Source organism: Myotis nattereri (genome assembly GCF_964212035.1).
Source record: "Myotis nattereri genome assembly, chromosome: 14".
Lineage (NCBI taxonomy): Eukaryota > Metazoa > Chordata > Mammalia > Chiroptera > Vespertilionidae > Myotis > Myotis nattereri.
In genome coordinates, this window is record NC_138089.1 from 51,614,851 (window position 1) to 51,639,844 (window position 24,994).

The 24,994-nt window shown below is 44.6% G+C and overlaps 1 protein-coding gene across 4 annotated transcripts in view; it reads right to left on the bottom strand.

Moving 5' to 3' along the window:
• The window catches only part of TRANK1 (tetratricopeptide repeat and ankyrin repeat containing 1), a gene marked incomplete at its 5' end in the record, with an annotated part of 83,162 nt that overhangs the window by 43,703 nt on the left and 14,465 nt on the right, over positions 1–24,994 (bottom strand). The window contains 8 exons of one of the 4 annotated variants that reach the window (XM_081105935.1): positions 941–1,072; positions 2,991–3,129; positions 3,349–3,432; positions 4,223–4,341; positions 6,341–6,491; positions 8,763–8,889; positions 10,851–10,889; positions 13,553–13,698. In XM_081105935.1, the coding sequence (XP_080962061.1) occupies positions 941–1,072; positions 2,991–3,129; positions 3,349–3,432; positions 4,223–4,341; positions 6,341–6,491; positions 8,763–8,889; positions 10,851–10,889; positions 13,553–13,698 (937 nt within the window). Of the gene's footprint in view, positions 1–940; positions 1,073–2,990; positions 3,130–3,348; positions 3,433–4,222; positions 4,342–6,340; positions 6,492–8,762; positions 8,890–10,850; positions 10,890–13,552; positions 13,699–24,994 lie in introns of those variants that run through there. The other 3 variants (XM_081105937.1, XM_081105936.1, XM_081105938.1) reach the window with 3 other exon arrangements.

Below are 24,994 nucleotides of genomic sequence, written 5' to 3' on the forward strand. Positions count from 1 at the left end.
AATAAAATTCATAGGGCACCCCGACATGGATTCCCGGGGCCCCGGTCAGCGGGGGATAGCAATAGAGAAACAAACCTCACAGGCTGCTCCTGGGACCACTGGAGAGAGAACACTGCAATTTCCTAGGAGGGCCCTCCAGACCAACAGCAGGACTTAGACTTAGGCTGTGTCCAGTCCACAGGCACATTCAATTCCAAGCCGACATGTTATAATCATGAGTTTTCGTATTTTTTTAAAAATCCAGCCTTCCAACGTCTCTTGCTATCAGAAGACAGCTGCAAGGCCTGGTTCCCACGATCAGCACTGGCTGCAGCCAGCCCAGACACAAGCTCCCACTGCTCCGTCGCCTCCCTTCCACTGGGGCTGAGAGTCCATGACCATCTATCATCACAGCGACCCCTTTTCCAGAGCTGTGTGGGCGTGCTCACAGCTTCCTGTGTCACAGGCTAACAAGGTACATCTGCGTCAAGGAGCCAGCTTTTCCTCCCACGTGTCAGCCCCTTTCAGGAAGCCTGTCTCCCCCTGGAGGGCAGGGGAGGATGCAATTCCTGTGTTAGCTCCTAAGTGCCAGGAAGGCAGGATTATGTCTGTTGTCTGGTTCACAATTTATCTCTGGTGGAGCACAGATTTGGCATAAAATAAAGCCCTTAGTAACCACGTGATGGGGGCGAGAATAAATGCAGATGGAAGCCCATGTCCTTGAGTCATTCGACCCCACAGAAGCCATTCAAAGCCAAGAGCCCTGCAACTCTTCCTTCTCTCGCTCCACCTCCTCTCTGCACACAGCTTACCCTCCTAATCATGTTTAATTCATGGCAAAGTTTACTCCTGAGCCCGTCACAGGATGGACGGGGCAAACACAATGGCCTGTTAAGTGAGTTCGCCGATGCCTGAGGTCCTCCAGCCCACAGCACGCCCTGCACCCGGTGTCGCCACTTACGCTTGATGAGGTATCCCGGGGAGTGGGCGGCGACCACGTGCAGGACGGTGCAGCCATCCTGGTCCTTCTGGTTGACGCGGCCTTTCCATTCGGGCTGCTGCTCCATCAACCACCTGAACAGATGGTTTTCCCCTGAAGGGCATTAAGATGAGTTACTGATGTTCTCTTCTGCTTACAGAACACCAGCAAAGCAAGTCGATGTGTACCACACTGAGGCAACCGAGCGGGGAATCCAACACATGCGCCATTGCCACACACAGGTGTGGGAGACACGGGAGCTTGTGAACTGAAAGTTTTAGAAAGTTATTTACAATGCACTGAAGTCAGCTTCCCTAGAGGCAAAGCCTAAGACATAAATTCTTGGCCATGTGACTTAGAGAGGGAGCTCGAGACCGAGGGAGGGGAGCAGGACAGGACAGGGGGAGGAGGCAAAAAGAGATGTGGTCCCAGCTGCGTCCACTCGGGCCTGACCCCAGGGGGAGCTCTGGAGTGTGAACTGTACCGCAGAGTTGGCCCACCTGGAGGCAGAGGTTGACCTCTGTACCCCCACGTCAGTCCCTGAGACCTGCAGGAGGCCCCTGGGAGGAAGGTGAGGCTGAGGGAGAAGGTCCCTGGGATGTGGTGCCTGTTGGCAGAGAGCAGTTCTCTGTCCAAGCCTCCAGCACTCATAGCAGGTGGGGGTAAGCATGGTCTAAAGAGGACCTGGGCCCGGCCGGCGTGGCTCCGTGGTTGAACTCTGTGGGGCATGCCAGAGGCAGCCAATTAATGATTCTCTCTCATCATTGATGTTTCTATCTCTCTCTCCCTCTCCCTTCCTCTGTTAACAAAATAAAAATAAAGAGGATCTGGGCGGGGCCTAAGAGCGTCCATCAAGTCAGTATTCTGAAGAGATTACTACATTACTATCATAGGACATATATTTTAAATTCTTTTCACAGACTCCTTTCCTTGTAGCTCCTGGGATGGAGGAAAGCCCCACTCTTCTGCCAATTCAGTAACACTACTTATCACCATGTCAGAGTTTTCCTCTCAGAAACTAAACAGGGATAAACTTGATTGAAGACCTGATCTCACGGATACCTGCCTATTCTCATAGGAGCCGCCTTGAAGAGTAGACAGGATGAGGAATCATGCCTTTCATAACCAGAGGCACACTTCTCTGGGTTCCAGATTCCTACTTTGAAGCTGGGAACATGGATCAGATTGCTCTGAATCAAACTTTATTTGGTGTTTTATGTAACAATCCCCGTGTAAGAATAAAGTCTCTTACAGATTCCTCAATACATGAAGTGAATGATGGCAGGGCAAACCTGGCTAAAGCAAAGGTGGGGGCCCAAGTCTTCAAGCCTCTGGCCACCACCACTCTCTCATTCTGGGAGATGATATGGCCTAGAAGAGGAGGACTGCCTAGACAAGTTCTCTTGGCCCTTCCGGCTCTAAAATGATATGGGTAAGTGTCCATCAGAGATGCCACACCTGCTTGGAAAAGAAAAACAAGCTCCCATCTGAAGTGTAAAGAGAGAGAGAGAGAGTTTTAACAATAACATTTTTAAGATGTTTATGGAAATAGAAGTCCTTGAAATTTTAAAGTCCTTTAAAGTTTAAAAGAACCACCAGCCATCTGTGTCGGCAACAGCCAGTGCTTCCCATCCTACCCCCACCGCAGTCGGCCCTCTAGGCTACAGAAAATGAACCTGAACCTGGGAAAAGACCACATCTGCCTTTGCAGTGGGAGGACACTCCACAGCTCTCCTGGGAGCTCTGCCCAGCAAGGCTGTGGGTCCCGGGCTCCACCCTACTGCCAGGGCCTGTCTAGGAACACAGACCCTTTCAATCCGGGCATCCTGTACCTACAAGGTCCCGGGAGAAATAAAAAGGATGCTGTTGCCCTGCTGCCTTCATGCATATGAATAATCAATCATTGAATATTTAAAACATCTGAACAGTCTCCATTCAAGTGGCTAAATTCTGCTTTCACCTGAGCAGAGAGGAGCACCAAAAGCTCAGAGCCCGGGGGCAGCTGGGAGGGTGTTACCCGGAGAACACTCACTTGCTTGGATACAGAGTCGCATGAGGGCATGAAGAGGGTACGGTCCTATCGTCTCGATGCTCGCGCCAATGGAGATCAGCCACTGGACTAACTTGGGCACCTGCTCCATTTTCTCATAAAGTCCAATGAAGACATATTTCTGGGAAAGAAAACACACAGGAACAACCATGGAAGTCACTGTAGCAACATGAAACTTTCAACTCCTTCACCCATAAAGCTCAGAATCAGTAAAACCTGGACTTGTTGTGGCCCAAGCAAACGATTATCATAAATAACAAATTTGCAGTTGGGGAGCTGAAAAAGAAGGTCCCAAATCCAAGCCTGAAGTAAAACCATACCCTTCAAAAAGCCACCTTACCTCAAAGAGACTTTTCAGTGATAACTCTGGGACGTGAATATTTCTTGGTAGTCGATCTTTTTTTGCTGACAGAAGGAGAAATGACTGGTGAAGGCAGAAAAATAAAAGATTAGAATAATGATGTTCTCCACATAGGTTATTAGAGCCAAAGTATCCTTAAGCTTTAAAACAAACAAACAACAAAACAAAATACCCTCTGAACCTGTCTCCTTTTTTTAGGCCAGCTGCCAAGCTTTTCAGCCTGAGCCATGATAATCAGAGACTGGTCCAGGGCATGTACCTTGGTTGCAGGCTCCTCCTCCGCCCAAGCCCTGGTCGCAGTGTGTACAGGAGGCAACCAATCAATGTGTTTCTCTCACACTGATGTTTCTCTCTGTCTTTACCTCTCTCTTCCATTCTCCCTAAAAATCAATGGAAAAATACCCTCAAGTAAGGATTAACAAAAAATAAAATTAAAAAATGGAAGCTAGCTAATTAATATATCTCAGTGAATTTCCATCTTTAAGGATGTTCTAGTTAAAAAGTTATTTTGGCGCCCTGGCTGGTTTGGCTTGGTGGATAGAGCATCGGCCTGCAGACTGAAGGGCCCAGGTTCGATTCTGGTAAAGGGCACATGCCAGGGTTGCGGTCTTGGTCCCCGGTGGGGGGCGTGCAGGAGGCAGCCAATCGATGGTTCTCTCTCATCATTGATGTTTCTCTATCTCTCTCCTCCCTTCCTCTCTGAAATCAACAAAAATATATTTTAAAAAAGAGAAAAAAGTTATTTTGGCATCAAGATAAACAAATGCTAAGTTACAATGCCCCAGGGCCAGCAGAAACCAGTTAATGTAGAAGGTTTTTCTCCACAAGGGAGCCACCATCTCCTTTTACTTACATGCCATAATCCTTTCTTTGCCAACTTCTCTATTACGGATTGCCACACTTCCGTGGAGAATCCAATGGTGAAAATGTGATCAAAGTAGGGCAAGAAACTTTGCAAAACAATGGGGTCACCTGAAAAAAAAAATTCCATCGTTTAGAAGTTTTAACTTGGGGAAAGTCTAGAACATTTGGGCAAAGGTCCCCTAATTAAGACCACACATAGACAAAGGAAAAATTAAAGATGTATGGAGTTGCAATCATTTTCAATTTGGGTGACAATCAATCCCCTAAGAGTCAGAGAGCATAATGTGAGCCACCATTCACTTAGCCCTTCTATTCACCAAGTCCAGCAACATGTGTTTACATTTAACCCCTCAAACATACCAAGAGGGCAGTGGCTATTACCTCCATTTACGGAGAAGGAAATGGAAGCTTAAGGGAAGTTACACAATTCACTTCCTTGAAGAAAAATGTGACAAATAGTATTCTCACCCAACAGATGAGGCACTATCACAAATGAGGTCAGGCTTCGTGGCATGTCATGCTGCTAGTTCATGACCAAAAACAAGACTGGAATCCACATCTAACAACTCTTTTAGTCAACACACATTCTTCTAACCTGGTAGCCCATCAACCTTGCAAACCACAGTTCTCAAACTCACGGATGAGAAGAACATCCAAGGGATAGGACAGACAGACTAACATAGTGCCTCTTCGAGAGTTATTCATTTCCAAAAATAAATATCAAAATAACCATGTACTAGTATTATATGAAAGGCTACAAAACTTCCACAAGTATATTTTCCAAAATTTAAAAATTGGGCATGGGCATACTCTCCTTGGTAGAAAAGTTGGGGCTGCATCACCCCAAGAAGTCCTGCTAACTGCTCCCTCTAAGATGGGGGCAGAGGGAAACCACCCTGATTTCTCCAGGGATGGTCACCAAGAACGGTTGTGCAGCCAGCTGGGCTCTGACAGGAGAAGGACTTTCGGAGGACACGCAGAGACGATGAGGAAGTGTAGGCAGGGGACAAGCCATGTGGTTCTGAAAGGGGATGCAGGCTGCAGGCCCTGGCGGAAGTGACCAGCTGGAAATCTGAAGATCTCCTACCTCTCTGTCTAGGGGACATGGCGGTGCCCACTTCTAACCCCGTCACTCACTGTCTGACATGCTCTTACCCCTCTCTGTGCCAAAATCTGTAAGGCTCCACCCACAGACCACAGAAGTCACTCTCCCACCATCGCAGTGGAACAGCTGGATACCTAACAGGTGAGTCTGTGGCCAGCAGTGATTTCCCCACTTCTGAAAGCCAAAAACCACACTCCACCAAGTCTAGCATGTGCTGCTATTCACACTCTGACACCTATAGAATCGGGATATGTGTTACAATCGATGTCGTGTCTCTGTGGCAGAACATAAACTAGTGGCTCATCTTAAATCAATGAGAACTTAAATCGGATCAAGCGTAATATTTGAAAACAACAGCCTGGTTACTGGCGGGACTTCAGAAGGAGCCCCTTTGTCACTAGCAAGGAGCGTACTACACTGAGCTTTTTGGTTTTCTGTCCAGGCCACTGACAAAAGCCACCCCATGGGCCAGGTGATTACAATAAGAATCTAGTGGTGATGCTCAAGGCCTCCCATGCATCACTCCCAGACTGAGCAAGTGGGTCCACCGCTGAAGTGAGCATCGCAGCCGCGACACTGAACACCGCTGACAGCTTTCACAGGACTCTGCCAGCCCTTTCGGGTTATTTTCACAGCAAACCAGAATATTTTCTGAACACATTGGAGAAATATGCAAAAATCATAAGGAAGCACAAAAACACATAAAGCAAGTAGTAGTATAAATCGGGAAAACTCTATGAATAGCAATAGGAATTAGTCATCTTTACAAAGGCATGAGCCGCCAAAGCTTTCAAAATACTTTCTAATGTGAAAACCAGTTTTATTCAAACTACATAAATCAGCCACAAAAAACACCCTGTAATCATCTCCCCAGGAGCCTGAGTCTTGCAGGAGGAATTCAAATAAAATAACTAGGACTGGAAGGAAGAAAGGAAGGAAAGGAGGGAGGGGAGAAAGAGGGAGGGAAGAAGGGAGGGAACGCTTCCCCCGAGTCAGACTTACTGCCCATAGTGGTGAAGACTCCCACAAGGAAATCAGCAAACTGGCTCTGATCACTGCTGCCCTGTAGAAGCTGAAGGCCCTCAAAGAACATGCGAGCAGCTTCGTAATGCTGGAGCAATTGCAGCAAGGAATAACCAGCACGGTAGTATCCCTGGAACGAAAAAAGGAAAACCTTACCGTCTCTCCTCAAGTGCTGCTGAGAGGATGAGCAAGATTGGGGGGCTGGCGGGGACCCTAGAATCTCACTTCTGTGTAAACACAGATCTCTAACAGTCACTGCCCACCAGACTGCCACGTGATGTCCTGTGCAACATTTTTTTCTGTCATTTTCTAACTGCTAAGAAAATAATCACTTCCAAATCTATGACGTAGGGCACAGAGAGAAGGAAGCTGGCCTGCTTCCAATTACATGTGTAATTTATTTACCCATGACTCAAATCACAGCCTGTGCAAGAAGAGAGGAATGAAAAAAATCCTGCGACTACAGTGTTCTGGGAAAGAATGAGCTTGTCATGTATCTCAGAAATTGTTTCCTGCTCCTTTCAATCAAAGTAAACACAATTTGCACCGGGGATGTAGAGGGAAAAATTGTAATCACAAGCATTGAGAATTACAAAGCTCCACATTATAGGCAAAAAAAAAAAAAATTATTTCTGTAGAGAGAAGAAAATTACAAGGATTAGTGATGCAAACAGCCTCCCATGCCCTGGCCGGGTGGCTTGCTTGTCGTCCCGTACACCAAAAGGTGGGGGGTTTGATTCCTGGTCAGGGTGCATGTGGGAAGCAGCCCATCAATCAACTGATCGATATTTCTCTCTCACCTCTCTTTCTCTCCTCTCCCCCCCCCCCCCCGCCCGCCACTTTGACCATCTAACTGCATTGGCATTTATAATTCCACTTAACACCAAATCTCTGATTATTTTTTAATTTGTCTTAACTTTCATTTGAAAGCTCTTCTAAACCTTAGAGAACAATCAGAAAAAGTGTTTTATTTTCCAACCAGGCAAGCTGGTACAGAATTTCCCATTTCTCTGACTTCCTCAGATTTAAGTCTCATCTTTTTATTTTGGACACAGGGATTAGGGGGTATCAGAATATGTCACCCCAAAATATGGGACATGAGGACTGCATAAATCCCCTCTCCAGGGAGTCTTTATGGCCTGAAGGAGATAGAAAGTCGGCACTGAGATGAGCCTGCACAAACAAACCTCGCTGATAGCCCTTATCTGCCGTTAGTTTCTCCGTATGTTTATTTCTCCACGGTTCACAGACCCTAAAGTCTTTAAAACCCTGTCCTTTGTCTTTCCATGTCTCTACAATGTATCACGCTTCATTAAAAATGATATATAAACTCTCCGACCCACCCACTTCTTTGGAGTCTTCACTTCTTTTCTCAGAAGGACCCATGTCACGTAGAAAGTAACATCAAATAAAATCTGGTCGGGCCAGCATGGCTCAGTGGTTGAGTGTTGACCTATGAACCAGGAAGTCACAGTTCGATTCCCAGTCAGGGCACATGCCTGGGTTGAGGGCTCTATCCCCAGTAGGGGGCATGCAGGAGACAGCTGATCAACAATTCTCTCTCACCATTGATGTTTCTATCTCTCCCTCCCTCTCCCTTCCTCTCTGAAATCAATAAAATACCCTATACAATAAAAGGCTAATATGCAAATAGACCAAACTGCGGAACAACCGATCACTATGACATGCACTGACCACCAGGGGGCAGACGCTCAACGCAGGAGCTACCCCCTGGTGGTCAGTGCGCTCCCACAGGGGGAGTGCCACTCAGCCAGAAGCCGGGCTCATGGCTGGCGAGTGCAGCAGCAGTGGCAGGAGCCTCTCCCCCCTCCGTGGCAGCACTAAGGATGTCCAACTGCCAGCTTAGGCCCACTCCCTGCAGAGGGGAAGGGCCTAAGCCATCAGTCAGACATCCCCCGAGGGCTCCCAGACTGAGGGCTCCCAGACTGTGAGAGGGCGCAGGCTGGGCTGAGGGACTCGTCCCACCCCCAGTGCACAATTTTCGTGCACTGGGCCTCTAGTATATATATAAAAGAATCGATGTCATGTGGTACACTAGCTTGCATCTGAAGTAAAGCTTTGCTATCATGAAACCTGTAAACAGCAAAGAACATGAACAGACTATGAATTTGGTGTCACTACTTCAGGACAAAATGAGCTCAGAGGATCTCCACTACACTCCATCCACCAAGAGCCCAGCTCTGCTCCCCCTTACAAGGGCATTTCAACACTTGGCCATCATTGGTTCCGCCCTTCTCTGGGTATCACTCACATGCCCCATGAGCACCTGCGTGAAGTGCAAAGGGAGTTGAATGAGAAGTACTCCCATTTTAGAAGGAAGGGGAGGAGGCAGGCTAAGAGGAAGGAAGCAGCAGCTGTCCCAGTGTCCCTTGCACCATACCTTCACGTAGGTTGGATCCCACTGGAGACACTCCTTGGCAGCCACAAATGCCTCGTTCCATTTCCCAAGGTTGTAAAAGGCATTGGACTTGTTGCACAGGAGCACAGCCAGGTCCCTGGGGGGAACCCTGTGAGAAAGAACAAGCTGGAGATCCGTAAAACTATCTTCCTGCAAATACAGAAAACAATCCTTAAAGACCAGCACTCTGATCCTGACTGCTGTCATGCCCACGGGGTTTCAGCAGGAAATGTGCCAGGTATGGCTATCAGAGCTGACCCTTGTAGGCCCCTAGCAATCCTGGGGCACTTGCAAGGTACAATCTGTCCTTCCTCACTTCCAAATCCTCTGCTCCCAGCTTTTAATGACAAATGTTCTCAACACCTTGGTTCCATTTCCTACTGATCCCCACAGATCTCTTCCTTTTTTAGAGACTGTTCCTAAGGATGGAGAGGATGGGAGTTTCCCACTGAGCGTGAGCAGAGTTCAGACACGGTGTGAACCGCTCCACATGCATGCTCCTCCTGATTGGAGGCAGAGCTTATCACAGGAGGGGCTGTTCAGAACACGTGACCACAGCATCCTCACGGACCCACTGGGAGAGACCCAGGTCAAGCACTATTCTATCATGGCAGGACCCAGAGTACAAACAAGGCCCACACACCATGTGGCTAATCTGCACTGCCCAATAGAGGAGCTACTATACACATGTAGCTATTTAAATTTAAATGAATTAAACAAAATGTAAAATTCAGTTCCTTAGTTGTATTTGCCACATTTCAGTACTCAGTAGTCACCTTCTATATTAAAGATCGTCTTCATGGTCACAGAAAGTCCTATTGGACAGTGCTAGTCAAGATCTGAAGGCCATAACTCAAGCTCACAAACTGCTTAGTAAAACACATCCTACCCTCCTAATTTATAATAGCTGGGAGGCAAGGTTCAAATTTAGAACCGCCGGCACTGTGTCAGGTCAGGGTGAGCCAGGCCTGTGCCCCTGCCCACTCTCTCTTCTATTTTCACCTCAGCCTTCATCCTGCCCTGTAGGAGATACAATTCCAAGCTCTGTCCACACCCCTGACCTTGGCCATACCGCAGAAGAATGGATACAGGTAGGAGGCTCATGCAGGGCCTGGGAATAGGGTCCATGGGCAGGCCCTAGTACCCACAGTGTGGACCAAAAGGTCTGAAAGGGTTCTGGATGAAGCCCCTGGCCCAACAGACTCCTGTGGGGAGGGGTTCAGCTGGGGAAAGGTCAAAAGGTCCCTGTAAAGCATGGGCAGGGTGGGGCCTCTCTTGCCTGGGTCTCAGAGTAATACAGCTGCAAGGTTAGTGCTGAAATCAGGTCAGAAGAAGGAGGAAAACACAAAATATATCACAATATGTTAACAAAAGCTCAAAAGCTATTGAATTCAAGACACACTGGGGGGTGGGAGGGACAAGGCCAATTCTATGTTATTGAATATTTTCAATTGTGAAAATTATACCAATCATTAAAGAAAAGATAGGTGATGCAGATAAGCACAAAAATAAAGCAAAGGAAAAAATCACCTCTACTACTGTCCCCACCCCAGTGCTTTATGTGCCCGGCTCCTCTCAGCACCCATCATTCCCTCTAGGGCAAGAGATGAGACTCCAAAATCACAGAAGAGGCAGTGGGGCACCCAGGGGGTGACTGGCAAGGGAGCTGTGACTGGAGTGTACTAGATGCCCTGGTGTCAGGCCCGATACCCTGGCCAGTGCAGCCATCCCCACCTGCAGTGAGTGTTCGCTGCAGCTAGGGCTCCAGAGATTTACCCTCAGCCTAATGGGAGCATCCGCTCCAGGAAGCTATGCTCCTCCCAGGGTCTGATTTGTGTGCCCCAACCCCCAATTCATATGGTGAAGCTCTAGTCCCCAGTGTGATGGTGTTTGGAGATGGGGCTTTGGGGAGGTGATTAGGTTTAGATGAGGTGGTGAGGGTGGAGCCCTCGAGATGGGGATGGCTGCCTTATAACAAGAAACACCAGAGAGCTTCCTTGCTCTCTCTCTGTACCATATGAGGACACAGTGAGAAGGTGGCCATCTGCAAACCAGGAAAAGAGTTCTTACCAGGCACCGTACTGGCCAGCAGGATCCCAGGCTCCAGAACTGTGAGAAATAAATTCCTGTTGGTTAAACCGCCAGTCTATGGTATTTTGTTATGACAGTCCATGCTGACTAATACCGCCTCCCTCCCTAGGACAACTCCCAGGGGCTGGACAGCCTACAACCAATGATGGACTAACATGGGAATCAAAGGGTCAGCCCCTTGTCCCAAAGTGGGACCAGCTCTGCAGGACAACTCATCCTCCCAAGTTCACTGGAGATCAGGCTGAAGGGGACTCCAGGTGAGACAATATCCCTGCCTGGAGCCTTTCCCTGCCCCATCCTGCTTCCCTCAGTCCCCATCTCCTGAGAGCACTTGCTCTGCAAACCCCATGCACCTAAATCTCTATATCAGCAGGAAGACAGGCAGCAAGTGACAGGCAAAAGACACAGTGTCAGGAAGGTCCATGAAAGGCAACATGTGAGGGTCCGGGCAGAAGTCCCATTAGCAGTCACACAGCCAGTAAGTGGTGGAGCTAAGATTTGAGCACTCACAGTTGGGGTCAGTCTGTGATCATAACCACTTTCCAATGCTTCCTCTTTAAGAAAGCCGGATGTTTTGCCCTGAATGAGGAGCTCTAGGCCCAGCTATGACAGTTCTGATCTGACCTAGGAAGGGGCAGAATAACAGAAATACAGGCCCAAACCAATTACACTCAACCCAAGTCCAGCTAGAGTGCAATACTATGGTGATAGAGAGGTAGGGTTGGGAGCCATGTTTCAGTAATTTAATTCGGTGTCATTTCTAAGTACAAGTTTAGGTTGTATTTACCCACAAATGCCAAGCTCTTGCTTCTTCTGCTATGGCTGTTCCCAAAATATGATCTGGGAACCTCAGGGGGGAAGGGTTCCCCAAGACCATTTAAGGTAATCCACAAGGTCAAACTGTAGTAGACTGAATAATGGTCCCCCAACAATGTTACCTTTTATGGCAAAAGCAGATGTATTTAATTTATGAATCTTGAGAAGAGTTTATCCCAGATTATATACAATCACAAACATAAGGATGAGAGAGAGAATGAAACCAGGCAGAGGAGAAGGTGATGTGATGACAGATGCAGATTGAAATAATATGCTTTGAAGATGGAGAAAGGGGCCACAAGCCAAGGAAAACGGCAGTCACTCAAAGTTCAAAAAGGCAAGGAAATGGATTCTCCTCTGGCATCTTGATTTTAGCCTTGTTAAGACTCATTTCAGACTTCTGGCCCCCAGAATTGTAAGATAATAAATTTGTATTGTGTGAAGCCACTAAGTTTATAGTAACTTGTTACAGCAGCAACAGGAAACTTATACAATAATAATGCTAAGATATTTTGTGCCTTTACACACTCATTCTCTCACGTGTTCAGGGGATGTTCAGAGGCTACATGACGTGTGCTATCAAAACAGATTGACTGTAGAAGCAGATGTGAGAAGCCAGATGTCTACTACTAAGACAGGCATTAAAAGGATTTGTGAAAATGTAAAATGTGCCAGTCTTCTCACCAAATTGTTTGCTTTGGAAAATATAGTTACTTTTCTTTAAAATATTTTATTTATATTAACGTGTAATGGATTTCTTATTGATATTTTTATTTAGATTAATAAATATAAACTTTAAATTTCTCTTAGTTTTAAGTTCTGATACAGACTTAAAACCTACATATTGACAACTAAAAACCTACATAAACAAAAGCTCTTTGGGTCCTCTATGACTTTAAGCATTATCATAATATGAAAATGTTTGGGAACAGGTCTACTAGAAGTGAAGGGGCAGGTAGAGAGGTGAGCCGCATTCCTGAGTGGTGAGTACAATGGCCAGGGGGTATATGGCATAGGTACTCCAGAAGATGAAACGAATGACAACTGATAAGTTTGGAGACTTCTCTCAATCCAGGAACTCTGATCCCATAATCAGACAGAAGGGAAAGCTTTGTAATGTTTATCAACAGTCCCTCAAGTTTCACTTTCCATTTCCCTTATTACTCTAGTACAGTGGTTCTCAACCTTCCTAATGCTGCGATCCTTTAATACAGTTCCTCATGTGGTGGTGACCCCCAACCATAAAATTATTTTTGTTGCTACTTCATAACTGTAATTTTGCTACTGTTATGAATCATAATGTAAATATCTGATATGCAGGATGAATTTTCACTGTTACAAATTGAACATAATTAAAGCATAGTGATTAAATACAAAAACAATATGTAATTATATATGTGTTTTCCGATGGTCTTAGGCGACCCCTGTGAAAGGGTCATTCGATCCACAGGTTGAGAACCACTGATCTAGTGTATTCTGTTCAGTTTCTGGGCTGACTATGTAGAGAAGATCAACAGGAAGTGAGCGAGAAGAAAACAGAAACCAGGCAGTGTGATAAATGACAAGAAAACTTAAGCAACTGAGTTCCCTTTTTACTTAAAAAAAGTGGGAAGAAGCCGAAACCGGTTTGGCTCAGTGGATAGAGTGTCGGCCTGCGGACTGAAAGGTACCAGGTTCGATTCCGGTCAAGGGCATGTACCTGGGTTGCGGGCACATCCCCAGTAGGAGATGTGCAGGAGGCAGCTGATTGGTGTTTCTCTCTCATCGATGTTTCTAACTCTCTATCTCTCTCCCTTCTTCTCTGTAAAAAATCAATAAAATATATTTAAAAAAAAAAAAGGTGGGAAGAAAATACAAACACTTACCCCCACTGGTATAACTGCAGAAGAACCTGGATGGCTTCATCGTACTTTCTGATGGCCAAAGAGAAGTTCCCATTCTTAAAAACTTGGTTGCCGGATTCTTTCAACAACTCAGCATAAGTTGCTGGGTCCATCCTGTGAGGAAACATAGGAAAGGGCTGGCTGCCAGGCCTGCACGGGCCTCGGTCCCCTTCCCATCTGCACTGCTGAGAGTCTGGAGAGGCAGTTTGTAAGTTCTGGCTCCACCCACCTGTAGAGGGCACACCCTGACAACACTTCTCGCCAGCATGGGACCAGAGTCTGCCTCGGTCACTTCTTCCTCAGTTCTTTTCTGACCTCAGGGGCAGAAGCCAGAACAGTGCCACTTAGCCTGTGTTAATGATCAGCTCTGCACTGAGCAAGGAGGCTGCTTCCAGATGCCCGACAGCATAAACCCAGTAGGTAGTTTGGCTCAATAAGTGGCAGCGGTTCCTATAACTGGCACGATTATTATGCTCTCATTACCATCACTATGCCCATAAGGATGCACTGTCCCCACTGTTCAGATGAGGAAACAATTCTCAAAGAGGTTCACGCCACTTGCCTTAAGATCTGCTAATGGCATTTCCCAGTTCAGACCCCACATTCAGGCTTCTGCTCTTGACCACTATGCCACATCACCTGATGGTACAAGCAAAACTCAGCTGATGGTCCTTCTCAGAAAGGGGAGGAGGAGGTGCAGCGCAGAAAGCCACAATACACAAGGGACTAAGTCACAGGGCCACCATCGCTACCTCTCCCGTCCCCCACCCTGCCTAAAACACTATAAAATACGTGACAGAGCACTCGTGTCTGAGATTTGTGCCTGATTTTGCCTTCGCCTGCTTACTCGCCTGCGCCTCGCAAGAAGCACATGGTTCTCTCAAGTCGTGACTTTCTGTGTTATTCATTTTGTGCCCCTATGGCCTAGCATATCATGGGTACTTTAATATTTTTGTGTAACAGATTTGAATGTCAGACCCAGAGGTCGACTCTCACTTCCTGATTCTCTCTGGCGTGGCCTGGGTAGTCGGAGAAGTGCTTGTAGCCCTGTCCACATGATGGGCCTCAAGAGAGCAGCTTGGAGAGCCTCCAGGAGGTAAGCGAAGGGGGAGAGAGGGACAGCAGGGAGCCTTTAGGATTTCCTCCTCCCAAAATAGCAGCGGGAAAGGGAAGGCAGTGGGGGAGGTCTTAAATATAAGGCTGATTCAGGTGTTTGCAAATGCCATGTATCTGTGGGGATGTACAATCCATTGGGGGTCTTACTGACCAACACAATTCTTAGACACATAATAATTCTTATTTTTATTGTTTCAAATCTTTATTTTTATCCTCACCTGAGGATATGTTTTCACTGATTCTAGAGAGATGAAGGGAGAGGGAGAGAGACAGAGGAACATTTATAGGTTGCCTCCCATACATGCCCCAACTGAGGACAGTACCTACAACCTTGTTATGTGCCCTGACGGGGAATTGAATGCGAAACTCTTCAGTGCATGGGACATTTCAACCAAATGAGCCACACTGACCAGGGCTAGTTTCAAATCTTGATGAGGAATTTCGGGTCAGGGAAAGCAGACGCACGCAGATGTAAGTGATGGCTTATTTTAAATCCGCCTGAGCGTGTTGGAAATGGGGTTTTTTAACTGAGCTGCATTCCTCAGGCAGAGCTGTAGCAGAATGAGGCACATGATTCATAAGCAGTCAGAAGGCGAAATTCCACCGACATTTTTCATTAAATAATCTCTCGATCCTATGGCTCGCACATTGACACACAGGTGACTTTGAACATGAAAACAGTTAAAGAGTTGATTGACTAGAGCAGGGGTGGGCAAACTTTTTGACTCGAGGGCCACAATGGGTTCTTAAACTGGACCGGAGGGCCGGAACAAAAGCATGGATGGAGTGTTTGTGTGAACTAATATAAATTCAAAGTAAACATCATTACATAAAAGGGTATGGTCTTTTTTTTTTTTTTTTTTTTTTTTTAGTTTTATTCATTTCAAACGGCTGGATCCGGCCCGCGGGCCGTAGTTTGCCCACGGCTGGACTAAGCAAATCTGAGCAGCAAACCCCCAAATTCTCCAGTGAGCCCCCAATGGGCTTCCCCCACTGTGCCTTCCAAAACACTGCCTTGGTTTTGCTCTAGAACCTTCTATCTGACCCAAATCACTGGTGAGCTATTTGGTACTCACTGGGCTAAAGTCCTGATGTTGACCCCTCAGCCCCTTGAGAGGTCTGGTTGCTAGAACTCAGCGATGTGTAGCCTGTGAGTTCCATGACACCCAGATGGGGCCAGGGATGTGCTTCCCGACATCAGTGTCCTTGGCAGTGGAGTATGGTTCTCTACTTTTTTAGTTGGTCAACTGGGGAGGGAACTCTCTGATATCCAAAGCCTTTAACCTGGTCCTGCCTGTGCTTCGGCTTCATCTCATAGTGGTAACAGCATCCCACATGGTTCCCACTTAGCCATTTCCTAGCTGTGAAACTATGGGCACATTACCTGACCCCTCTGAGCTTCACTTTTTTGTCAACAAAACAGGGCTGATTTAAGGGTTAAATGAGATAGTGTAACTATAAGTTATGCACAGAGTGAGCTTAGTTCAATAGAACCCTCCTTCCCGCCCCCTGCCCCCAATTGCTCTAGATCTGTGCTGTCCAATATAGAAGCCACTGGCCCCACGTGGCTAGTCTACATTTTTTTTTAAAAAAAATATTTTATTGATTTTTTACAGAGAGAAAGGGAGAGGGATAGAGAGAAACATCGATCAGCTGCCTCCTGCACACTCCCCACTGGGTATATACCAGCAACCAAGGTACAAGCCCGTGACTGGAATCGAACCTGGGACCCCTGAGTCCACAGGCCGACTAAGCCAAACTGGTCAGGGCTACATTTAACTTTTTATAAATTCATACCCCCTTCACCCATTTTTCCCAATCCCCACCCCCACCTCTGGCAACTACCAATTTGTTTTCTATAAGCTGGGTTGGTTTGTGGTTGGTTGGTTGATTTTAGATTCCACATCTAAGAGAGATTATACAGTATTTGTTTTTCTCTGTCTGATTTACTTCACTAAGAGGTCCATCCATGTTGCAAACTTCAAGATTTCCTTCTTTTTTATAGCTGAATATATTCTTTATCCATTCATCCACTGGTGGACATTTAGGCTGTTTCTCTCTTGGCTACTATAAATAACTGCAATGAACAGGGGAGTGCATACACCTTTTCAAGTTGGTGTTTTTGTTTTCTTTGGATAAATAATCAAAAGTAGAATTGCTGGATCATATGGTAGTTTATTTTAATTTTTTGAGGACCCTCCATTCTGTTTTTCATGTGGCAGCACCAATTTATATTCCCACCAACAGTGCACAAGGGTTCCCTTTTCTCTATGTGCTCACCAACACTTGTTATTTCTTGTCTTTTTGATAATAGCCATTCTAACGGGTGGTAGCTTATTGTGGTTTTGATTGGCATTTCCCTGATGATTAGTGATGTTGAGCATCTTTTCATGTAACTGACTGTCTGTATGTCTTCTTTGGAAGAAATATCAGTTCAGATCTTCTGTCCATTTTTAATCAGATTATTTGTTTTTTCTGCTTTGAGTTGTATGAGTTCTTTATACATTTTGGATATTTGCCCCTTATCAGATATATTATTTGCAAATATTTTCTCCCATTCAGAAGGTCGTTGATGGTTTTCTTTGCTGTACAGACCCTTTGTAGCATGATCTAGTTCAGTGATGGCGAACCTATGACACGCGTGTCAGAGGTGACACACAAACTCGCATGTGGCTGTCCAGTTTTCCCAGGATCATTTATTGAAGGGACTATCCTTCCCCCCAGTGTATATCTTGGCTCCTTTGTCATACATTAATTGACCCGATAGGCATGGTTTATTTCTGGGCTTTCTATTCTGTTCCATTGATCTATATACCTGTTTTTACACCAATATCATGCCGTTTTATTTACTAGTTTAAATAACATTTAATCAATGCTATCAAAACAAGATTCTTTAAGGGCTTACCTGAAGAATTCAAACACAAAATATTTTCTATGCTTACAACTATAATAAAAATTATTCACGTCAGAATGGGGCGGGGGGAGGTTATACTCCTCTAGAAACCAAGAGTGAGCTCTTACTGTTATGTGGGCAAACATCACGTTTTCATGTGCTTATATTTCTGTTTTTCTTGGTACCATCACGTCACAGGGGAAAGTGAATTGCCAACCCAGAAGGCTTTTCACTTCTAAGTAAGATTTGCCAGTTACATTCTCATTATAGGGAAGAATGCTCTTTACCTCTGCCTTAGGACACAGAAGGCTCCATTGTTGAGTCCATTTTTTTTAACAACTGGGTGGTCTCTTTATAAGATGAAATTATTAAATGCAAGTGATAATAAATTAACAAAATGACAACACGCTTGAGCACCAACTACAGACTTTACATCATCGAGTCATTTTCTTCTTACAAGAAGCCCCAAGAAATAGGTATGATTGTATCCCCATTTGACATATAGGGGAAATGAGGCAAAGAGAGGTCAAGCTATTTACCATGGTCTCACAGAAAGTGGTTGAGCTGGACTCAAACCCAGATGGCCTGACTGGTTCAACTACATTCTGAAGGGCCAAGACAGAGGCCAAAGGCCAGCACCCGGTCAAATCACTACGGTATGTGACATTCTGCCCAGCACTGAGCACTCACTCCCCTGCCCTTTCGGTTTTGATAATGATGCAAAAACTAAAAGATAAACAGAGACGGTTTCACAGCTGCAGGTTTCACAGCTGCCACATTGGCTTTCGGCAGTTTCAGTACATCCCTAAGAGAACTCAGGGTCCAGCTGTTGGGAGGTGTCTTGGGCTGCCTAGCTACACACAAGGAAGCAGAAGCAAGAAAAATACAGATGCACCAAGCAGACTTTGAAACAAGCACGTTTGAAGGAAAACAGATCCAGGTCATTATGGTTTTTATTAGTCATTGTGTGTATGCGCATGAAATTGTGTAACTAACTTACAGGAATAGAGCAAAAACTACCAACAGGAGTGGGCTCGCGGGCAGCTGAAATGGGCAGCAGAGGGCTTTACCTTCATACCTGATCTGGGTACTACTTGAAAATCTTGAAAGCAAATTAGTTTCCTTTTTTGTTTTTTGGTGGTTTTTTGTGTGTTTTTTTTTATAAAATCCTTTCAAAAGACCCTAAATGCAGTCAGTGATCCAAGATCAACTCTGGAATGCTAGGGGAAGAGAGAGTTCCAAACTGAGACCAGAGAAAACAATTCTCAAAGCTGATTCCTTCCTACTCCCCACAGGAAGTCAGCCAGGATAAGAATCCAAAGTCAGACTCATTCTGGGGACTCCAATGTGTTTTCATTGTTTTTCTTTCTTTCTTTCTTTCTTTTTTTTTTTTTCTTGGAGGGAAGGGGACAAACCCAGGAGGAGAAGAGTAGGGATTTTCTTAAGAAACTTATTCAAAATCCTTCAAAAGGCCTCAGGAAAAGTCTGAAGCATTAGGCCTAAGACTTTTCTACTTGGGTATCAAAATAGAACAAGAAAAAACAGATCATCCTGCCACACCACCTCAGCTGTTTCAGCAGCCTGCCATAAACCTAGGGCTGTCCCAGTCCACCCACTCTCCTTCATCCATCAACTTTAAATTATTCTGCCCCAACTTATAGTCTCATTAACCCCCAACCACACAGAAAAGCAAAGTCAAATTGGTGATGCTAAAACCAGTTGACAAGTCCGGCTCTGAAATGCCCTTGTAAAATTTACATCCTAAAACTCATATTCCCAGCAAAAAGTAAATATAATAAATAACAGTCTACCAGGCAGGGTCTCTTGACTGGTTTTAAATCGATGCCTCTTTTGATGAAGTTTTCACACTCACTCAACACACAGGTATCTCAGAATATTCCAATTTTAAAATTTACATAGCATCTATCCCAGTGATGGCGAACCTTTTGAGCTCGGTGTGTCAGCATTTTGAAAAACCCTAACTTAACTCTGGTGCCGTGTCACATATAGAAATTTTTTGTTATTTGCAACCATAGTAAAACAAAGATTTATATTTTAGATATTTATTTTATATATTTAAATGCCATTTAACAAAGAAAAATCAACCAAAAAAATGAGTTCGCGTGTCAGAGGTGTGTCAGAGGTGTGTCACAGGTTCACCATCACTGGTCTATCCTGTGCTAGGCACTGGGGGGACAGGGAGGTTGACTGAGAAAGGACAACCCATCTTTGAGAAGCTTACTGTCTATTAGGGAAATGAACATTAAATAAATAATCACACATGTATTATAGTTAACAGATTTTCCTTCGTAAGAAGAAAAAGTAGAGGGTTTAAGGAAGGATGTAAAATGAGAATATAACCTAAACTGTAGGAGGAAGGCAGGTTTCTCTTAGAAGTGATAGTTAAGCAAAGATCCTGAAAATCGGTCATTAGTCCAGTGAATAGTATGGGTAGATGTCCAAGCAAGGAGAACAGTATATGCAAAGGCTCTGAGCTTCACAATTCAAGAACTGTCAGGTGGGTGGGAAACAGAAGTGAAGCTGGAAGAGTAGTAAGGGCTCCATTAGACAGATGAGCTGAGATCTTGAGGGACATCAGAAGGTCTTGGAATTCATCTTAAATGCAACTGGGAAAGCAGCCCTGTCCCTGACAACGTTCTGTGATGATGGAAATGATCTATTCTGTACTACCCAATATGGAAGTCACTAGCCACCGGGGCTATTAAACATTTAAAATACAGCTACTGCGACTAAAGAACTAAATTCTTCATTTTACTTAATTTTTAACTAACTTTAATTTGCATAGCCACATGTGACTGGCGGCTACCTTATCGGACAGTACAGCACTAGAGGGTTTTAAGCTGGGATTAACAAGAACTGGCTTATACTGGCTGCCGGCCAGATGGAGAGAAATAGGCCACTGCAAAACAAATACAGGACACGGAGTCAGTAAGAGTTACTGATGGGACTACATGAGAGTAAAGGGCACGAAAAATCAACTCCAAAGCTTTTAGTCAAACTTTACTTTGCATTACAGAAATAGGAGCTTTGGTTTCAAAATAAATGCATATAATATTGAACTTTTACACACACACGCACAGCCTAGCCTCTGAGAATAACCATTCTGATGCCTTGCATCTAATGGGGTAAAGTATATGCTCTATGAAGTAAATAATTGGGGGAAATACATGACAGCCTGAGCACAGATCACCTGTGACTGTCAGGATGTACCAAGTAGAACTGTATCCCATAGAAGAATACATCCTGTGAGCCAATGTAGCATCATGAACCCTTTAGTGTTCCAGCAACAGCAGCAGGTGCAGGGTAGGGTTGGGGGCAGTGTCGGATACGGAGAGCCACTCTCCCCTCTAGGACAGAGGAAGCCATCCCTACACCAGGACTGGAAAGGCTATTTCTCTGCTGCCCTTTTCTGTCTGTTTAAGGGGTAGGACACACGATGGAGGAGGTAGAAGAGTTAGCTGGAGACGAGAGACCAGAGGTGAGTTTAAAATTTTCTTCAAGTGCCATTTCTTTCATTATCAGGATATTTAGGAAATTTGGGGCTGGCTCCATTTACATTATTCTGGAAGTAATTTTCCTTATAGCACGCACTCTCAAGGGAACTATTCGTCCCCCAAAAGGTTGAGGAGTGAATTTTTTTATTCTTTTTATGTACAAAGAATATATATGTGTATGTATATGTATATGTGTGAGAGAGAGTGTGTGTGTGTGTGTGTATATATATGTGTGTGTGTATATATATATATGTGTGTATATATACACACACACATATATATATAATGTAAATGCACAAATAGATAACAATGTGCATAACTGTGGTGTTAAAATGTCATGGGGGTGGAGAGCTATATTAGCAAAAAAAAAAAAAAAAAAAAAAAAAGCTTATAAGGTTGGAGTGTGGCTAAAATGAAAACAAAAAAAGTTAAGAATCACTGCCCTAATGGAAACTGAGGAATAAAAAAATGTTAAAAGTAAACAAAAGATCCATCTATGGATGAATGGATAAACAAAATGTGGTATATACATACAACAGGATCCTGCCCTAAAAAGGAAGGAAATTCTGACACATGCTACCAACATGGATGAACCTGGAGGGCATATACTAAGTGAAATAAGCCAGAAATTAACTGACAAATACTGTCTGATTCCACCTGCATAAGGTACCTAGAACAGTGAAATTCACAGAGACAGAAAGTAGAACTGTTGCCATCTACAGAAAGCAGGTGGCTGCCAGGGGCTGGGGGTGGAGGCAGTCATTGTTTGATGACTTCAAGTTTCCGTTTTGCAAGTTCTGGAAATCTGTTGCTCAACAGATGTGAACACACTTAACATTACTGTACACTTAAAATAGCTAGGATGGTAACTTTTATGTTATGTGGTTTTTGACACAATTTTAAAATGTTTTAATCCTCACCTGAGGATATATTTTTTATTGACTTATTTTTAGAAAGAGAGGAAGAGAGAGAGGATAAGAGAAACAATGATGTGACAAAAAAAACATCGATCGGTTGCCCCTCCCTCCCAGGAACCCTGACCAGGGATCAAACCCACAATCTAGGTATGTGCCCTGAGCTGGAATCGAACCCGCAACCTTTCAGTGCACAGGAAGATGCTCCAACCAACCAAGCAACCCGGCTAGGGTCACAATTAAAATTTTTTAAAAGTAAAAGCAGCCATAGGAGTTTTTCTCAGTGGATAGAGCATCGGCGGCGGACTAAAGGGTCCTGGATTCGGTTCCAGTCAAGGGCACGTACCTTGGTTGCAGGTTTCCCCAACCCTGGTCCAGGTGCATGCAAGAGGCAACCAATCGATGTGTCTCTCTCACATCAATGTTTCTCTGTCTCTCCCTCTCCCTTCCACTCTCTAAAAATCAATGGAAAAATATCCTCAGGTGAGGATTAACAACAACAAAAATAAAATAAAATATTGTTAAAGAAAAAAAATTATAAACAGCTCTACGGGTTTTGGTCAGTGGTCAGAGCACCAGCCCTCAGACTGGAGAGTCTCAGGTTCAATCCCGGCCAAGGGCATGTACCTTGGTTGCAGGCTCAGTCCCCAGCCCCATCACATCAATGCTTCTCTCTGTGTGTCTCTCCCCTTCCTTCCCATTCTCTCTAAAAATCAATGGAGAAAATATTCTCGGGTGAGGATTAACAAAAAGATACACAAATAAAAGGTAAAAACAAACCAAAAACCCAGAAAGGAAGAAAATGAAACACGAATACACCAGTGTAAAAGAATATTTTCCAAACATGTTATTTCTACTCCAAGTTTGACAGAAAAAATATTTTTTTTCTCTATGTATACTATGCTATATGCCAAAATACCCAAAATATGGTAGTGTACCCAAACCTCCTGTCTCATGGTAGTTCAGATTTACATGCACAGCCAGCAAAGGGAAGGCAGCCAAGATGCTAACTGACAAAGCCAGGCTAATGTGCTGGCCCCACGGTAATGACAGCAATCAAAACCCATCCCCCAATCAGAGTGATCACTTCATAAGTCATAGAAATGTCAATCACTACATTGTACACCTGAAACTACTATAATATTGTATGTCAACTATAACTGAAAAATAAAAATTAAAACTTTTTTTTGTTGTTAATCCTCACCGGAGGATATTTTTCCATTGATTTTAGATAGAGTAGAAGGGGGGGAGGGAGGGAGGGAGGGGGAGAAAGAGAGAGAGAGAGAGAGAGAGAGAGAGAGAGAGAGAGAGAGAGAGAAACATCAATGTGAGAGGGACACATCAATTGGTTGCCTCCCACACGCATCCCGACTGGGCTAAGAATCAAACCTGCAACCCAGGTACATGCCCTTGACCAGGAATCAAATCCGAGACCCTTTGATGCTTGGGCTGATGCTCACACTGGCCACGGCAATAAAACAAAATCCCTTTTTAAAAAATCCTCCGAATCCTTTCTCAACATATACATATATCAAATCATCATACTATACACTTTAAATATCTTATTATTTTCTTTGCCAATTACACCTCCATAAAGCTGGGAGGAAACATCATCCAGAAGGTATCACATGTATGAGGTTGGCAGTACTCAAAGGTAATTTCTATGATTATAAAAAAAAACAAAACAAAAAAAAACCCCTACATTATACAAATAATGTATTTGGGCTTATAGTCAAATTGTCTGACAACATACATCAACAATTTCAATCTATATATATATATAAAAGGCTAATATGCTAAGTGTCCCTCCTACCATCCAACCGGTAGCTATGATGTGCACTGACCACCAGGGGGCAGACACTCAATGCAGGAGCTGCCAAGCTGCAGTAACTAGGCAGTGGCAGCTCTCAGGTGATGCACCCCAAAACCAGCGAGGAGAGAGCCCAATTCCTCGCGGGGATGCGTGATTCCACCTTCGGCATGGGTTATGTTGTTACTGGGGCACTGCTGGCCTCGAATCTGGTTTACTGCACACTTGCATTTGTGTTCCACACCCTGTACAACAGCAACTTTGCAGAGTGCTCTCACACTCTGGGACCCCTCGGGGGATGTCAGAGAGCCAGTTTTGGCCTGATCCCTGCAGGCCAGGCCAAAGGACTCCACCTGCCAGAGGGACCCCACTCACTCCACAGACGCCGGGGAGGGACCATGGAGGTTGGCTCCAGGGCGTGTCCGGCCCATCTAACCCAGTTCCACCCCACCCCACCGGGCATCTTCTAATTAATTTATTTTCAATGTGCACGAATCCGTGCACCAGGTCACTAGTTGCATATAAGGAAAAGATATATGTAATAGGGATGTCCTAACCCATTTCCTTGGAAAGACCAAATTTATTTATTTTAACATTGTCATTGAAGTAAAATACAGTAATGTGCGTTACAAACACTAATCTTGGGTGCTCAGATCAGTGAATTATTAATCCATGTAACCCCATCCAAGTCAATATACAGCACATTGTCAGCTTCCAGAAGGTTCCCTCTTGCCCCTGTCTCCTGTAAACATACCTTCACCACTATTTTGATCTCTAAACTATTGATTAGGTTTATCTGTTCCTGAACCTCGCAGTCACACTGGCAATTCTTGAGTCTGGTTTCTTTCCTTAAACATTGTATGTATAAGACTCACTAATGTTACTGTGTGTATCATGTATCAGTAGTTGATTTATCTTGTTGCTGTGCAGTGTTTCACTGCATGATTTATACTAGAATTTAGCCATTCCACCGATGGATGTTAGGTTGTTTCCAGTTTGAGGTAATTATGAATAAAGTTGTTATAAACATTTTTGTATATGTCTTCCAATGAATATATGTCTGCATTTCTTTTGAGTACATAACCCAGGGGTAGAATCGCTGGGTCACAGGGTACTATATACTTTTTGTAGATACTACCAGTTTTACTCTCAATAGCAGTGTGTTGGGAGTATAAA